At 44.5% G+C, this 15,618-nt stretch overlaps 7 protein-coding genes across 7 annotated transcripts; 3 read left to right on the forward strand and 4 right to left on the reverse strand.

Annotated features, from left to right (window-relative positions):
- Window positions 1–159: 159 nt before the first annotated feature.
- Window positions 160–5,771, reverse strand: JR316_0000866 (Chromatin-remodeling ATPase INO80; the record flags this gene model as incomplete). The annotated part of the gene is made up of 16 exons (XM_047886680.1): window positions 160–540; window positions 590–821; window positions 880–1,509; window positions 1,565–1,703; window positions 1,755–2,040; window positions 2,092–2,253; window positions 2,304–2,512; window positions 2,568–2,736; window positions 2,791–3,045; window positions 3,102–3,283; window positions 3,338–3,544; window positions 3,594–3,698; window positions 3,754–4,093; window positions 4,146–4,973; window positions 5,033–5,263; window positions 5,325–5,771. The coding sequence occupies 16 exons, from the start codon at window positions 5,769–5,771 to the stop codon at window positions 160–162; spliced, it is 4,803 nt and encodes a 1,600-aa protein (XP_047754426.1).
- Window positions 5,772–6,273: 502 nt separating this feature from the next.
- Window positions 6,274–8,255, reverse strand: JR316_0000867 (Fumarate hydratase, mitochondrial; the record flags this gene model as incomplete). The annotated part of the gene is made up of 12 exons (XM_047886681.1): window positions 6,274–6,410; window positions 6,469–6,591; window positions 6,649–6,712; window positions 6,765–7,043; window positions 7,100–7,189; window positions 7,238–7,369; window positions 7,422–7,563; window positions 7,612–7,715; window positions 7,774–7,860; window positions 7,910–8,066; window positions 8,142–8,203; window positions 8,253–8,255. The coding sequence occupies 12 exons, from the start codon at window positions 8,253–8,255 to the stop codon at window positions 6,274–6,276; spliced, it is 1,380 nt and encodes a 459-aa protein (XP_047754427.1).
- Window positions 8,256–8,988: 733 nt separating this feature from the next.
- On the forward strand, window positions 8,989–10,062 carry JR316_0000868 (Peroxisomal membrane protein PMP30B; the record flags this gene model as incomplete). Its single annotated transcript, XM_047886682.1, has 7 exons — window positions 8,989–9,075; window positions 9,128–9,248; window positions 9,308–9,450; window positions 9,501–9,617; window positions 9,674–9,783; window positions 9,837–9,947; window positions 10,002–10,062. 7 exons carry the CDS (start codon window positions 8,989–8,991, stop codon window positions 10,060–10,062), a joined length of 750 nt encoding a protein of 249 aa, XP_047754428.1.
- Window positions 10,063–10,254: 192 nt separating this feature from the next.
- Window positions 10,255–10,627, reverse strand: JR316_0000869 (uncharacterized protein; the record flags this gene model as incomplete). The annotated part of the gene is made up of 3 exons (XM_047886683.1): window positions 10,255–10,333; window positions 10,396–10,486; window positions 10,540–10,627. 3 exons carry the CDS (start codon window positions 10,625–10,627, stop codon window positions 10,255–10,257), a joined length of 258 nt encoding a protein of 85 aa, XP_047754429.1.
- Window positions 10,628–10,853: 226 nt separating this feature from the next.
- JR316_0000870 (Lipoyl synthase, mitochondrial) lies at window positions 10,854–12,323 on the forward strand (the record flags this gene model as incomplete). The annotated part of the gene is made up of 7 exons (XM_047886684.1): window positions 10,854–11,041; window positions 11,093–11,279; window positions 11,340–11,496; window positions 11,549–11,606; window positions 11,652–11,923; window positions 11,979–12,157; window positions 12,210–12,323. 7 exons carry the CDS (start codon window positions 10,854–10,856, stop codon window positions 12,321–12,323), a joined length of 1,155 nt encoding a protein of 384 aa, XP_047754430.1.
- Window positions 12,324–12,839: 516 nt separating this feature from the next.
- Window positions 12,840–13,211, forward strand: JR316_0000871 (40S ribosomal protein S28-A; the record flags this gene model as incomplete). The annotated part of the gene is made up of 4 exons (XM_047886685.1): window positions 12,840–12,842; window positions 12,894–12,935; window positions 12,994–13,142; window positions 13,199–13,211. The coding sequence occupies 4 exons, from the start codon at window positions 12,840–12,842 to the stop codon at window positions 13,209–13,211; spliced, it is 207 nt and encodes a 68-aa protein (XP_047754431.1).
- A 530-nt stretch (window positions 13,212–13,741) lies between these two features.
- Window positions 13,742–15,201, reverse strand: JR316_0000872 (putative tRNA threonylcarbamoyladenosine biosynthesis protein kae1; the record flags this gene model as incomplete). Its single annotated transcript, XM_047886686.1, has 8 exons — window positions 13,742–13,781; window positions 13,832–13,930; window positions 13,982–14,057; window positions 14,107–14,375; window positions 14,424–14,643; window positions 14,696–14,797; window positions 14,849–15,103; window positions 15,159–15,201. The coding sequence occupies 8 exons, from the start codon at window positions 15,199–15,201 to the stop codon at window positions 13,742–13,744; spliced, it is 1,104 nt and encodes a 367-aa protein (XP_047754432.1).
- Between the last annotated feature and the right edge of the window lie 417 nt (window positions 15,202–15,618).

The following is a 15,618-nucleotide window of genomic DNA, read 5'->3' on the forward strand; positions in this document are numbered from 1 at the left end:
GCAAGCTAGATAGAACATTATTATAAAAGCTCAACTACATAGATACAGTAATAATACTTTGACATAAAAAGTTCGAAGGTAATAGTATAATCATCGTACAAGAGGGGGAAAATCTAAGTAACTAAATATGCAAACCAGAGGTTTCCTGGAGGGCCATCATTATTCCAACGGAATATCAACGTTGTTGGAGGCTATCTTTTTCTTCGGGCCAGGTTTCCGTCCACGCGTAGCGCCAGTAGCACCAACTTTGCGACGCTTGCCACGGGTTGACTGAGAAACGGCTGGAGTATTTTCTTCATCTGGCTTTTCGGTTGGGGCTGACGCTGTATGACCGAAGAAATCATCGCCTTCTTCGTTCCAAAGATCACGAACAGTTGCTTGGCCTTCTTTGCCACTATCATCAGATTTGTCTTTTCGACCATCCGGTAACCTGTTCGATTCAAGGGATGCAAGCTGTTCGTCATTGAGCAAAAGTTGAACGATTTCACTAGGCTTGGTGACATCGGTGAAGTTTTTGTTTCCCACCACGATATCTTGAACCTAAAATGATGTTCAAGACAATACATTGGAAAAACAACGACAAACTTACGTCTTTCTTAACTCTGGCCAACTGGACGATGCGCTCATCGATCGTACCCTTCGTAATAAGGCGATATACTGTGACTTGTCGTGTTTGGCCCAGGCGATGGGCTCTGTCCATGGCTTGTGCATCATTTGACGGATTCCAGTCATGGTCATAGAACACAACAGTATCTGCCGCAGTAAGGTTGATACCCAAGCCACCAGCGCGAGTAGATAACAAAAACACAAAAATGTCGGGCCTAAGAAAGAAAGATCAGAAAGAACTCGAAGTGAGGACAAAACGAAAGAAACACTTGCCGAGTTTGCCAGTCAATGACCATGTCTCTTCGATCCTCGAGTTTTGAGGAACCATCAAGTCTCAGATATTTGTATTGGCGATAAATGAGATATTCTTCCATCAGGTCCATCATCCTGGTCATCTGGAAGTATACCAAAACTCTGTGATCATTTGACTTTAACTCCTGCAGAAGACTATCAAGACGCGCAAGTTTTGCCGAGTCATAGATCAAGCTTTTTGCCTCTGGGACTTGCATAGTCGATGCAGGTAATTGGTCAGATGGGGAGATACCAACTAAGCCAACAGGAGGAAGCCCTGGAAGAAGTTTCTCATAGGTGTCGCAGGCTTGTTCTGAGTCACGAATGTCATGAGGTAAACCATACATAGCCAGAGTTTCCAGCGGGGCGTCATTAACAAGAGCCTCAGATTCAAGGAAGGTGCGGTCGTTACAATACAACGAAATTGAGGGTGCAACCGCGGAGGGGGTATACCAGTGCATTGCGGGCCGCGATAAACAGGACGATTGCCATGCACAACGAGAAATCGACAACAAGTCAGGAAGCACCAATGATGCGTCAGGTTTAGGAATAACTGGGAAAGATGATATTTGAAGGTAATGAACTGAATCATAAGCAGAAAAGTCGGGATCCCTTGGAGTTTACATTGTAGTTAGTTTATGAACGCATACGGTTTTACAAGACTCACGTAGAATATCGAATGTCAGGAAGTGAACTCTCAACCTCAAGCGCCATCAAACGTCGACGAATGAGAGGCGAATTATGAATACGGTGAGCTTCTGTAGGTGTCATGTTCAGGAAACGGAGAAATGAAAAAGACGATTGATCTATCAGAAATATGAGAAAATGAAACTCATAAATTGTGGAAGCACACAAACCGTCCTCATACAAAGAGCGATGGATCCAGTCAGTAGACCATATGTTTAGTAATTTAACCAAACATCCACTCTGAGAGGGAGCAATCGAGGTTTCCGAGGGAACGTGTATGAGGCCTCCCTCTTTATACAGAAGTTGGGGTATTGAATATTCAATCGGACTGCGGGTGGAATAAGGCAGCATTAAGAAGTCACCCTCTCTCATCAAAGGCCCTGATCTTCCGAAGTTGCAGAACGAGTAGGGTGCAACAACATCAGCACGTTCAAACAGCTCTGGGTGGTTGCAAACCTGTGATTTTTAATGAGCAAACGATTTTTGTTAAAGATCAATGATATGCACCTTGCGGAACTGCATGACGAGGTTCATCAATGAACGAGCTGAATCGGCATCGCCGATGTTAGCAGCTTTCTCAAGGAGATCTGCTACGGATACATTGGCCAATAGACCAGCGTAAAGATTGCGCTGTCTGGGACTCAGGTCCACGTAAATGTCGATTTCAATCTGCCAAGAAAGTATAAGAATATTAACTTTGGAAGTTGTTATGGGCATGCCTTTTCACTGAGTTCGTTCTGAACGTGACGCTTCACACGCCTCAACATAAATGGTTTTAAGATCATATGAAGACGACGAAGCTGATGCTCGTTCAATTTGCTGCCTTTGTTTTCAGCAGCGTTTTCGATATCCTTTGAAAACCATTCATTGAATTCATCATGTGAATCAAAGAGACTGGGCATGATGAAATGAAGCAAAGCCCATAACTCTGCAAAGAAATCGTCAGGAAGGCAATGCAACGCGTTGAAATAAAGAGGTCTTGCCTTGCATTGAATTCTGGATGGGGGTCCCGGTCAACAAAAGCCTATTGCGACAATGAAAGCCAAGCAGAGTCTTCCATCGTACACTTGACGAGTTTTTGATGTTTTGTGCTTCGTCTAAGATCATGTACTGCCACTTGACCCGTTGGAAATATTGTTGATCTTGTGTGACCTATGACAACTAAATGAGGATAAAAGTATAAGGGAGAAAAATCTTCGAACATACAAGTTGGTAGCTTGTGATCAAGACATGGAAGGGAGCGTCTTGATCATAACTAATCTCCTTTTTGCTCCAAAATTTCCTTAGGGTAGCACGGTCTTTCACATTCCCCCAATAGGGAAGTGCTTTGAGGCGAGGAACGAAACGGGTCAATTCTTGTTGCCAGTTGTGAAGCGTAGAGGCAGGAGCAACAACAAGGAATGGGCCCCAGATATCATGAGTCTCAGCTAGATATGCCAGTAAAGATATTGATTGTACAGTCTGAGCAAAAGAAGGTTATTATTATCAAGAAACACTCAGAAGAAATAAAAAAAAACCTTTCCAAGACCCATCTCGTCTGCAAGGATGCCGTTTATACCTTGTTCATAAAGAGTTGCAAGCCAATTGAGACCTTTCAGCTGGTATTCTTTCAATTGAGCCATCAACATCCTGGGCTGGCCGATAGTCAGAGGGCCACTAAGCGACGTTGGATTCTGGAAGTTTAATTCATCGGAGTCCACTTGAACTTCTGTCAGAAACGAGGGGACATTTATAACGTGGGGAGAGAACATACAATCGACAAGGGGAGCTGTAGACGTTGTTGTTGCCTCTTCTGATTCTGGTTCATGAATATGAGCTTGGGCTTTGGCTAGTTTCAATGCTTCGTTGGTCTTCCGGTCCAAAGCAGCTTGTGCATCAAATTGTAACGCCCGTTCTTTGGCCAGAGCGATCGCTTCTTGTGCATTGTGTCGAGCATGGCGGTGTAAGTTGGTAGAATCGGCTACCGAGAGTTCAGGCAAATACTCAATGTAAACAACTTTCATACTCACCGTCATTGAAGTCAATCTCAGGGAGATTTTGAGGGTCTTCTGCATCTGTAACATGAGCGCCAGCGGGTAACGGAATTTCTTCAGAGTCTCCTTCGATTTCAGTAGCTGTTTTCTGTATGAACACTACATCATAACGACTTAATTGAATGGAACGACATACTTTTGAGCTTGCTGCCGACGAAGTGACTATAAAGTTCAGTTTGCGAAATGAGGAACTCAAGTTTACGAGCTTGACGTGCAGCCTCTCTCTTTTCTTCTTCGACTTTGATTCGATCCAATGCCTCTTTCTGCTCACGCTTTCGCACGTCTCGCTCTTCCTTTTCGTTCTTTTTCCAAAAAACTTGCATTTCACGCATCAGGCGCTTGGCTTTTGCCTGCAAATCTTTATTGGCTTTAGCCGTTCTCGTAAATGGTTTTCTGGCTTGCATTGAAGCCAGTTTTGCTATGCGTTCAAGCTGCGATTGCCGCGTCTGATATCCTGTCACATGATATTTGTAGACCTGGATAATAAAAGTGGTGAATATTGATTTAGTATTACAAAGTATGATGTACCTTTGCGACATCACGTCTAGCAATATTTGTCCAGACTTTCCGCTGTGCCTCTTCTAAAGACTTTATTCGTTTCATCATTGCGGCATCGTCCACCTTCTTGGCTCTCTTCATCGGGGGTATCGTTTCATCCAGTTCATATACCATCGTTATATTGGCGGGCCCGGGAGAGTTGGGCCTTGAAACTGCAGGTGTTATGTCACCGTGAATAGACGATGGCCGTGAAAGTTGCTCATTTTCGAGCTCGAGTCCAATTCCACCCTTCTTCTTAGGCCCTGGTTTTCTTCGGGTCTTAGGTGTCACAGATACGCTATCATGGCTTGCTTCTCTCTGCACTTGCTTTCCCTTCCCTTTAAGTTTTGAAATGGAAAGTTTCAAGGACACCGATTCCTGATTAACGGGGGTTTCCATTCCATTACCAGCGGCTGAACTAGGCGTTTCATTGTCTAGTTTCCGCCGTTTAGCGGAAGGTCCTGGGGCATCTTGGGCTGGTTTTATTTCGTCGTTATCATCGCCAGGGACGGTAGGTGGCAAATAAATTCGCATAGGTCTTTTCTTGTCACCTTTCTTTTTCGGTTGAGGCCCGGGGGAATCTTGCAACATAGACCTTTCGAACTCAAGAGCGGCATCCTCAGCGCTGGAATTGTATCGTCTATGATGATCACGCTCTTGGCCATTAGATCTCATTCCACCGGTTGTCATATTTTCGAAATCGTCCTCAAAACTGGTACCTGCTGGAGCAAGTGGGGGAGTAGGAGGAGTTGTTGGGATGTTTTCTATCTTTGAGGAATAGTGGCGAGACAAGTTGAGCGCTGTTATTGAGTTGCGCTCCTAGAAAAGCACGTCAGAGAATAGAGTCGAATAGATATTGTTTTTTAAATATGACTTACCACTATGCTAGCCCAGAAATACTGTGCAACGGATTGTTGGCGTTGTTTAGTCTCCAAAGCATAATCCCGAAGGTCGTCTGCCCATATTTCTCTGCAGTCCTCCAGATCCGATGAATCCAGCGTGACTTCTTCAACGGCGCCTGTTGTTGAATTATGAACCTTATTGACGTCGTCACTTTCATTTGATGGTGAAACAGGACGCGTTTCCTTGACTTTCTTGCGTAAACTCATCTATTTGGAAGAGAGTTAAGATACATCAACCGACATAACATTCATGGAAACGATTACGCACCCGTCTCGGATTTGTTGGTTCAAAGACTGCGTACTTCATTTTATCGCCTCCTTTGCGTCTTTTCTTAGATACAACATCCGATTCGCCCTCCGGTGGGTAGTTGTGTTGAGGTTCAACAGGAACCACAGAACTGTCTTCGTCATAGGAGTAAGACCGATGCTCGATAGGATATGACGGATGCTCTTCGGCAGTCCAATCCCCGGAGCGAGAATCTCTGCTGAGGTCATTCTGGGCAGATGAACGATAGTGAGTTCTGCTACTGCTAAGAGGTTCTCGGGAATGTCGAGGTGATAGATATGGCGGAGATGGAGAACCAGGGTGGGGAGACAAGGTTCTATCTTCAGGAAATACGGGTGGCTCGCCCGAGGGCATTCTGGACGTTGCCGCGAATGCTTGACGTGAATGCGCAGTATGTGGCTCGTCGTTGAGGATGTGGCGAAGAGACATGACGAGCAAAGAAGTCTTGCCCGCCTCGTGGGATCAAGGACGGGCTATGACAGCACACAGAGATTGTCTAGAAGATGAATGAGGACGAATGGGGGAATATGAGATGGAATATGCAAGATGAGAACGAGAATAAGGAAAAAAGAAAAGAATGATACCCCGGTGGAATAAGTGGGAATGAGTGCTGTCAGTGACAAGGAACGAGTTCAAACTGATACGGCAATAATGAAACTCTCTGATCTTTGCACATTTTTACATTTGGTCGCTCTCGTAAACTGGAAAAGGAAACAACACATTTCACTCCTCCCAAGCTTCTCCGCCAAGGCCTCTCCTTTCTCTACCCTGTATCTTTGACACTCTGTCCTGACCAGCAGCTCTCTTTCAACTGACATACATTCTGTATTATACTTGTAACACTCGTCCACGTAGTCTCTCAACCCATCACTCAATATACGTAAATAACTAGAAGGTTGCATGACTTTCCCTTTTTGGATGACTCAACTTCTTAATTGTCAGGGTGCAACATCAACTCCGGTCGAACTTTCTGGTCGAATTCCTCTGGCGTCAGGAATCCAAGTGCCACTGTCGCCTCTTTCAGTGTCGTTCCCTCTTTGTGCGCCTTCTTGGCGCATTTTGCTACGTCTATGAATCACACACGTGGTTAGCGTTCGCCGACTCGGTCGATGCTGACAATACTCACTGTCGTAGCCTAGATGACTGTTTAGAATGGTAGCAAGCATCAATGACTCGTTAAGTAGGTTGTTGATACGCTTCTCGTTCGCTTGAATGCCAACAACACAGTTCTTTGTAAACGATCGAGACCCTTATGAATGCTCACGATCAACAAAGACATCAAATATCAATTGTGATATAAACACACCATCCGCGAGCAAACGAATGCTTTGGAGCACATTTTTGGCAATCACAGGTTTGAATACGTTCAACTGGTTTGCTTTGAGAATCGTTTACAATGAGAGAAACATGGCTTTTTCTTACCTCGAATTGTCCACTAGCACCGGCGACGCTCACAGTAGTCTGATTACCCATCACCTGTGCTGCAACCATGGTGAGGGCCTCGCACTGAGTAGGGTTAACTTTTCCCGGCATAATACTGCTTCCGGGTTCATTTTCTGGTAGGCTCAATTCACCTAGTCCACAACGGGGGCCGGAGCCTAGATATCGGATATCGTTGGCAATTTTCATCAATGAACAAGCCACAACATTCAGTGCGCCGTGAGCTTCGACAAGAGCGTCATGCGCAGCGAGGGCTTCAAACTTGATTGTGGGGTCAGTAACGCGTGTACATGGTTTAAAGGAGTGAGCAAAATGACCTTATTGGGAGCAGTTATAAATTGTATGCCGGTAATTTTGGAAATTTCAGCGGCAACTTTGACGTCGAATCCTTTTTTTGTGTTAAGGCCCTGAATTGATTATTAGATATGAAAGATAAATTGTTAATAATTGCCCACAGTTCCAACTGCGGTTCCTCCCTGGGCAAGACATCGCAGTCTTGGAAGCGTGTCTTTCACACGTTCGATGCCATTGGCAACTTGTTGAACATAGCCACTAAATTCTTGACCAAGCGTTAATGGGGTAGCATCCTAAATCTACATTAGCATGAGCACAAATGTAAAATCAATGTATTATATCTACCTGCAAATGCGTGCGTCCAATTTTGATAATATGATCAAATGCCTTTGCCTTTTCTTGCAAAGCTTGGTGGAGTTCAGTCAAAGCAGGTAGCAAGTTGTTGCTGATCTCCGTTACTACAGCAATGTGCATGACGGTAGGGAAGCTGTATACGGGTGAGCAAAAAGCTAGCAACAAGATTCATCTAACTCACGAATCGTTACTACTTTGACTCATGTTAACATGGTCATTGGGGTGGACGGGAGTCTTAGATCCAAGCTGGCCTCCAAGAATTTCGATGGCCCTGTTGGAAATAACCTTGCGCAAGAAGTTGAGGATCAGTCGTGGAGACCGGAAAAATGGAAACTCAATGCACCTCGTTGGTGTTCATATTGCTTTGGGTTCCGCTTCCGGTTTGGAACACAACCAAAGGGAAATGATCCGCTAATTTACCAGATATCACCTTAAAAATGCATGAATGTAACTGGAAAACCTGAAATGAAATTTTGTACCTCGTCGGCTGCGGTCTGGATAGCCTCGCCAATTTTACGGTCCAGTCCATATTCGACATTGACGACTGAAGCTGCCTTCTTCAAGACACCAAACGCTTTTATCAAGGGAAGGGGTAATCGCTCAGCGGGTCCACCAATGTCAAAATTCTGCAGAGACCTATTAACAACGTCAATGAAATGTTGATATCGTTCAGCGAAGACTACTGGCCTCTGAGTTTGAGCACCCCAATACTTGTCTGCAGGGACCTGGAGGTCACCGAATGTATCCTTTTCCACGCGAAAGTTGTTCGAAGACTGCGGGACAATCAATTTAAAAGACACAGTTTATACAAATTGAACATACCATGGTGAATCTGGAAGAGGAAAAGGATCTATATCCTCCATATCCCTTTCCTGGACGAATTGTTATTGAGCGTGAAACCTGAAGCAGCGGTACAGTTTATCACGTGTATTCCCTCAAACGAAGCTATGACGAACAGAAAGCTTACATTCAAGGCAGGGCAAAGCCGCGAGACCATGGCGGACGTAATTGCTCTCAAAGAAAGGATGTTAGATTTGAAGCGAAGCGACGCGATTAGATTCGTCCGAAGCTAATGAAGTGACAGCAAACGTTGAGTCTTGAGGAACACATCACTAAATGAACACAGAAACACGACGGTGATTACCGGCTTGAGAACCCGATCTGCCCCGTAATTACCATGAAATTGCAGGACTGCGATGTACTTCTTGGTTCAGTGCACAGACACGACTTCGAAGGGAACGACTTTTTATTGCACGCTAACCAGTCTGGCTTCACATATACCAAAACTCAGAGCTGTGCCAAACAGTGTTATTTCGCTTCAAAGTCAACGGAACCAAAAAGTGCGTCACCGTGAACAACTGGGATTTGATTGCCAGTCCACACACGCGCGACTTAGTAACCGAACATCTTATCAGATAATCAATCATGTCTGGGGTAACCAAATTGGGAATCACGTGTAAACGGAATACCGGGGTGGAGAAAGAACGGATCCCGAGAGTATTAAGTCCACTGCTTCATATCCACCTTTTCGAAACTTTGAATCTAATACGCACTCTTCATGGCAAGCGCAGCAGCACAGATTATCCTCCATCCCACCGTTTCTCAGGGCTTGAAGTTTGGTGCAACAACTCTTGGTCGCGACAAGGTAATTTCTCGGACTCCAATGAAATCACGCTCACATTCGACTTCGTGTGCAGACTTACAGGGCTATCCAATATTTTGCACGCTTCTACGCCTGGTATCTTGCTGCCAAAGGAAACAAGCTCGACTCCGCACGATGGGCCGCTCTTAAAGGGCATCTGGGAACTGCTAGAAAGCGTTCGTGATATACACTTTCAGATGGGACTTGCTTGACCTGAGCCGAATTTAACCAATAGTTATGCGACTTGGGAAGCCGTTGGAACATTTGCAAGCCGCCCTTCGTGCTACATTTTCCGCAGGTCCGGTGGAGGAGACTCTTACCACAATTGCCAGACAAATTGGATACTTCGGATACCTTTCTTACGATGCTATCGTCTGGGTAAGTAACCCATTCATGTTGCTCCATGAAAACAAGCTCAACCGCGATAGGCCAACTCGATTAAATTTATCACGCTGGACCCGGCAACGGCCAAGAAAGTGGCGAAAAGAGCCTTCCAATTCTGGTTCGCAGGCATTGCGTTCAGTCTTGTGCATGGTGTTCTCAAGGTATGTACCAGAAGAATTCCTCCAGTTAGTCTTCTCAAGCAAACTGCAATTTGTAGGCTGCGCGACTAGCCAAGGAAGCTAAGTCGCTTCGCGAAAGTGAAGTTTATGGTGAAAAAGACCTCTCTGTTGAAGCGGCCAGGGAAACCAGGCAAAGTGCCATCAATGCGTTAGTGTTGACGAGTATGTCTACTCACTTGCTCCTGACAATATTTTATCTAGCGCTCGTAAAAGCAATCGCCAACAAATGCTCATCGATATCCTGGATATTTCGATACCAGCCACTGGAGCTGAACTTGTCAATGTCAATGAAGGAACACTGGGCATTCTTGGGTAAGTGGCACAGCTCCCTAACCATGTCTTCCACTATTAACGTATCTGGTATAGTTTGGTTTCTTCGATTCTTGGAGCTAAGGCCCAATGGGAAGCAGTCAATGGGAAAAAGTAATATGTATCGAGCCTACGTACGAGTAGGAATTTGTAAATCCACTGTATTTCACGAAATTTTACCAGCGGTTAACCGAATATGATATACATCCTTTCATCCCATCGATACCCATGTAAAATGCCGGGAAGTCTTCCGTATTGGAATTATGTTGACTTCGAAAACATGTTGTGTGTTGCCTATCCTGGGGTAGAGCTAACCTGATGAACTCTGCCGGAGGTTTCGCAGCCGTATGTATTCCTTACGGACGGCTTCCATAGGTTCAGGCGCTGTGCTGAGGAGATGATAAACATGCAATGAGATAGACGCCTGAGAGGTCGAGCTGGTTATACTAACAATTGTATCATACAGTCCTGAACTTCTTTCAGCTGGCCCCTGCACTCCCAAGCAACAGACACGGTTCGGCCAGACGCGCATTCTGCAAACGCTGCAAAAGCAGGTAAATAAAAGCGTACTGTTAATAAAGACTCGGCCACTTACCCTTGACAAATTCATCACACTCGCGCAATGCAGTAGCCTTAGTGGCTTTGAGTAACGTCTCCTCTTCTCTGCGAGACAGAGAATTCATGGTCAAGTTATCTTTAGAACTTTTTTGGTTAAGTATTTAATTCAGATGGCTAGGAAGGAAGAAGTAAACAATAGTATGCCGAACCCCGGTCTTTCTTGGTTCCAATTACAAATTACCTGTCTCCTACAACTCCTGCAAGTTACAACAGCATACGGTCTACAGGTTTCCTGGCTCCCACCTTTTCATCGCCTGTTCTCCGAGCTTACCTTTCAGTATTGCTGCGAACATGCTGCATTTACCCAAAGCTCTCCGAACCTGTCCTTCATTTGCACAGAGACGATGTTTGGCGACGGCCTCCTCATTTGCCACCCCGTCGGGCAGTAAATTTAAACAAACACTCGACAATGGGCCTAGTTTGGATGACTTCATCTCTGGCGACGTGCCTGAGCGTATAGTGCTTGGAAACACAAAAGGGTAAGCCAGTGTGATATCTCAATAGTTTCTACTCATAGGTACATTGATCAGACCTCGTCTGCCGTCCTACCTGAAGACTTCGATTCCCTCCGGCGAGTCATTTAATAAGATAAAAAAAGATCTACGAGGGCTCGACCTACACACCGTATGTGAAGAAGCAAGATGTCCAAACATCGGGGATTGCTGGGGAGGAGGGAAGAGCGCGGATGGCAGGAACACTGCAACTGCTACCATAATGGTAAGTTTTCAAAATTGATGTTTGTGTTGGCGCCCACTAACTCGCCACCGGCAACACTAGCTCATGGGAGATACCTGTACTCGTGGGTGTAGATTCTGTTCTGTGAAGACCTCGCGCACTCCTCCTCCTTTGGACCCCCACGAGCCGGAGAATACGGCAGAAGCTATTTCTCGATGGGGCTTGGGTTACATCGTTTTAACGACTGTGGACCGTGACGGTACGCAATTTTCTACGACCGAATTGTTGTATGTTGTAATATCTTCTTTCAGATTTGGTAGACGGGGGTGCCCATCATTTTGCAGAGACAATAAAGAAAATCAAGCAAAAGTGAGCCTACTCCTCTCCTGTCTATTTTTGACTCATTTCGACTAGGGCGCCACACATCCTTGTTGAGGCATTAACTGGCGATTTCGCCGGCTCGTTGGAACACGTCTCCTTGCTTGCCAAATCTGGTCTTGACGTATATGCGCACAACGTGGAAACAGTAGAAGAGCTGACGCCGTATGTCCGTGATAGAAGAGCCACCTTTCGGCAAAGCTTGAAGGTTCTCGAGCACGCCAAAAAGGAGGGCGTACAGGTAACAAAGACCAGCATCATGCTTGGCCTTGGAGAAACTAATGATCAAATACTCTCTACTCTGAAAGGTAATTTTTTATCAAACTGCTTTCCTATGGTGGATCACCGATATTGCTGTTACAGAACTGCGCGCCGTGAATGTCGATGTGGTTACATTTGGACAATATATGCGTCCCACGAAACGCCACATGAAAGTTGATCGCTATGTGGAACCAACGGAATTTGATCACTGGAAAAAAGTTGCCGAAGATATGGGTTTCCTTTACGTCGCCAGCGGGCCTCTCGTTCGCAGCAGCTACAAGGTAATTTCTAATTCAATTAAACCGTAGTTTTTTCTTATTTTTGATCGCTTAGGCTGGTGAATTTTATATTGAGAATGTTTTGAGAAAGAAGAAACAGACACAGTCTATTCCATCTCTGGAAACTGAATCGACACAGACAACTTCAAGTCGAGAGCCAATCGTCTAATAGCCAAGTGCGTACTGGTCCGTCGTTAACTGGCATGGTGAGATTTTTGCAAGGTTTTGTGCACATGTATCTTATTTCCCGTCCCAACACTATTTTAGCGTTTAATGCTTAGAACTTGGGGTTCAACGATTTTCCAGAAATCTTGCGGATATACAAAATTAGTTTATCTGAACCAATGCAGGTTAGCCTGATATCAAATGACTTTTCGGCAAATTCCACATTGTATTCTATCACCTAATTCACGTCGACTACAAGGCGAATAATTGTACTCATAAGCAAATATGTTCTTACACACCCCATAGATGCAATACATTTTCTTTAAGTTATACCCTAATGCTTGTCATCAAACACTTTACTTCACAAAAGGTTCTGAACTGCTGGGTACACTGAAGGATGAATAATTATGTAATGCTTTGTCAGCTTATTAAATCGGAGTCTTAATATCAAGGCATCACAAACTTTATTCATTACCTCAAATCAACAGAAAGTCCTTGTCACCTTCCTCCACCCAAAAAGATGGTGAGCAACGTTGCTATGTATGTCTTCATCATAGGTTAATGCGTTTATCAGGATTCCTCCAAAGCCCCCGTCAAACTCGCTAAAGTCATCAAGGTTCGACAAAATGTCGCCAAATTTCATAGCAATCCTCTAACCATTTGTTCTTGTATAGGTTTTGGGACGCACTGGATCCCGTGGAGGTGTTACCCAAGTCCGCGTCGAATTCATGGACGACACATCGCGGACGATTATCCGTAACGTGAAGGGACCTGTTAGGGAGGAGGACATCCTTGCTCTCTTGGAAAGTGAGCGTGAGGCCAGGTGCGCTTCAAATGCAAATATTTCAATGCCATTTACTGAAATGCCGATTATGATAGACGCCTCCGTTAGACTGTTCACGTATTTTAACAAAGTTTTCGGGGTTTTCCATCTCTCTATGCAATACATTGTACTTTGCCCCCGGTACCCTCCCAACCAGACAGATATAACCAAAGCTGCTAACGCTTGACATCCTGAATCCATTCGTATGCTCATTCCTGCATTGTTGATTCGTTGTACTCTCAATACGTCCAGTTATATGGAAGTAGTTTCAAATGCAAATCCTCTTCAGTGTCTGGGCGATATTAGAGATGTCTTTGATGTCTACCCTTATTGCTGCCTTTTGTGCTTGCGGCAATCCCAATATGCGTGCCCGCTCTTTTGATTAGCAGCAGGTCCATAGTGTCTTTTGTATGCAAACACATTTGAGGTTTTACATTTTCATGCTTAGATTTATGTGCAATTGCAGATGAATGCCCCCTTATTAGTAGTTTGAGTTTTCGGCTTGGGCTACTTCGATGGACTTTCAAGGTTATTACGAGTAAGGGGTGTAATAAAAATTGATACCTCTTATTTGCCTCTTATATGGCCTTGCAAATGTCTTACGCCCTCCATGCAACATGCACTTCATCAGTACGAAATCTATAAAATTATCAGAGTTGCTATTAATCCAAGGTAATTAACCAATGTACCTTTGAGTACAGGTACTTTTAGAAACGGGAATAGTGACTCCCATTCGATAACTTAAAAGGCCAGCTTGAGCTATCATGATGCCGTTGTCGATACAAAAGCTAATCCAAAGATGAATTTAGTAATTTAACAGCATTTGTATTCTTACTGACCGTTCATCTGTCGCAAAAACTTGTCCTCCACGTTCTTGTGCCATTATGCCCATCATTTCTTGAAGGCGCTCGTTGCCTATACATTCATGAGACAACGACACTGTTACGAAGGTTGGAAACCTTACATCCGACACCCCCTACAATCAGGACTTCTTTGCTGCCAATATGCGCCATCGCCCTTTCCGTAATTTCGACAAGCATAGCGAACACAGTTTCTTGAAGGGAGAAACATAAATCGGCAGGGGTTATAATGTCATCATCTTCAACAGACTTCGGTGCTCCATCTGGTCGATATCTCTTGTCGAAAGTGTAGGATTCAATTGCGGTAAGAATGCCGGAAAGGCTGACATCCATTCCCTTTGTTGCATACGGTAGTGAAACTAAGCGTTTCCCTCTGCTTCAGTTAGGATATAATTCACCGTCGGAAAGAAGTACTACATACTGCTTTGATAGTTGCTCGATGTTGAAACCTGGACTGGGATAGTTGCTAAGATTCAGGATTCGAGCAAACCGATCAAGACAGTTTCCCACTGCGATGTCGAGAGTTTCGCCGAATATACGATAACATTGTCTAGAGTAGGCGATAACTTGAGTGTTCCCGCCAGAGACGTAGAGAACGACGGGATTTTTAGCGCCAGTAATTTCTCTTCCCATTTCGATATCTTGTAGCGATGTTGTAAAGGTTGAAGTACACAATCTAGAATGTCTACTCACGACCCACGCAATGGTTTACAGGAACCAAAGGTTTGTTGTAGAGAAGCGAAAGTGTTCTTGCCACCAGAGCAACAGACTGAAGGGGAGCGCCCATGCCGGGACCTAGCAGCAACCGTGAATTTATGAGGAGAAAATGCATGAAAATGGTGATACCTTTGGTGTAGCATATGCAATCCAAGTCAGTCAAAGTGATTGCAGCGTCTGTCAGACAATCACCGATTACTTTGAATATCCATTCACGATGATGAAGCGCGGTGTCTCGAGGTTGGAATCCCTCGCCGGGTGGGGTGATGTATGTGTGTCGAACATTCGACAGTACGGTAGATGAACCGTCTGGAGAATGTCTGATTACTCCAGCACCGAGCTTATTTGCAGAACCCTCTAGTCCCAGGGCCAAAACAGGTCGCTCTGTGTCATAAATAAGTCAGATCGAATGAATGCACAGGTTAGATAATGGGTAAACCTGGGTTCTTGAGTGGTGTGGAACGCGGTACACGTACAGGCATAGTAGGTGGGCAGATCCAACTTGTAATCAATCGAAATGGTGAAGATTCGGCCAACGTATTGTTGCAATCAGTGGTTAACCTGCAAACTAACTAGATGGATTGAAAGTCGATTTGAATCTTCTTTTGGTTGTTTATATATATTTCCATCGAAATGGCAATACATGGCCCTTGGCTTTAGTGCGTACTTATTGTTTGAGAATATGTTATATGGCTATTTACGTCAGGGTATAGATATTGGCAGGCAGCATGAGTGGATAAGTTACAAATAGACTATCTTCTAGGCGTCTCTCTACTTGCTGAGAGATACATTTCGTTAACGAAAGCTGTATTGGAGAAAGCTAAAAAACAATTCAAATCAAAATAGAAGCAGATATGCGAAATGAGTGTCAAATACAATTAAAAAATAACAATATCGAA

This window comes from Psilocybe cubensis, chromosome 1 (assembly GCF_017499595.1).
Source record: "Psilocybe cubensis strain MGC-MH-2018 chromosome 1, whole genome shotgun sequence".
Taxonomy (NCBI): Eukaryota; Fungi; Basidiomycota; class Agaricomycetes; order Agaricales; family Agrocybaceae; genus Psilocybe; species Psilocybe cubensis.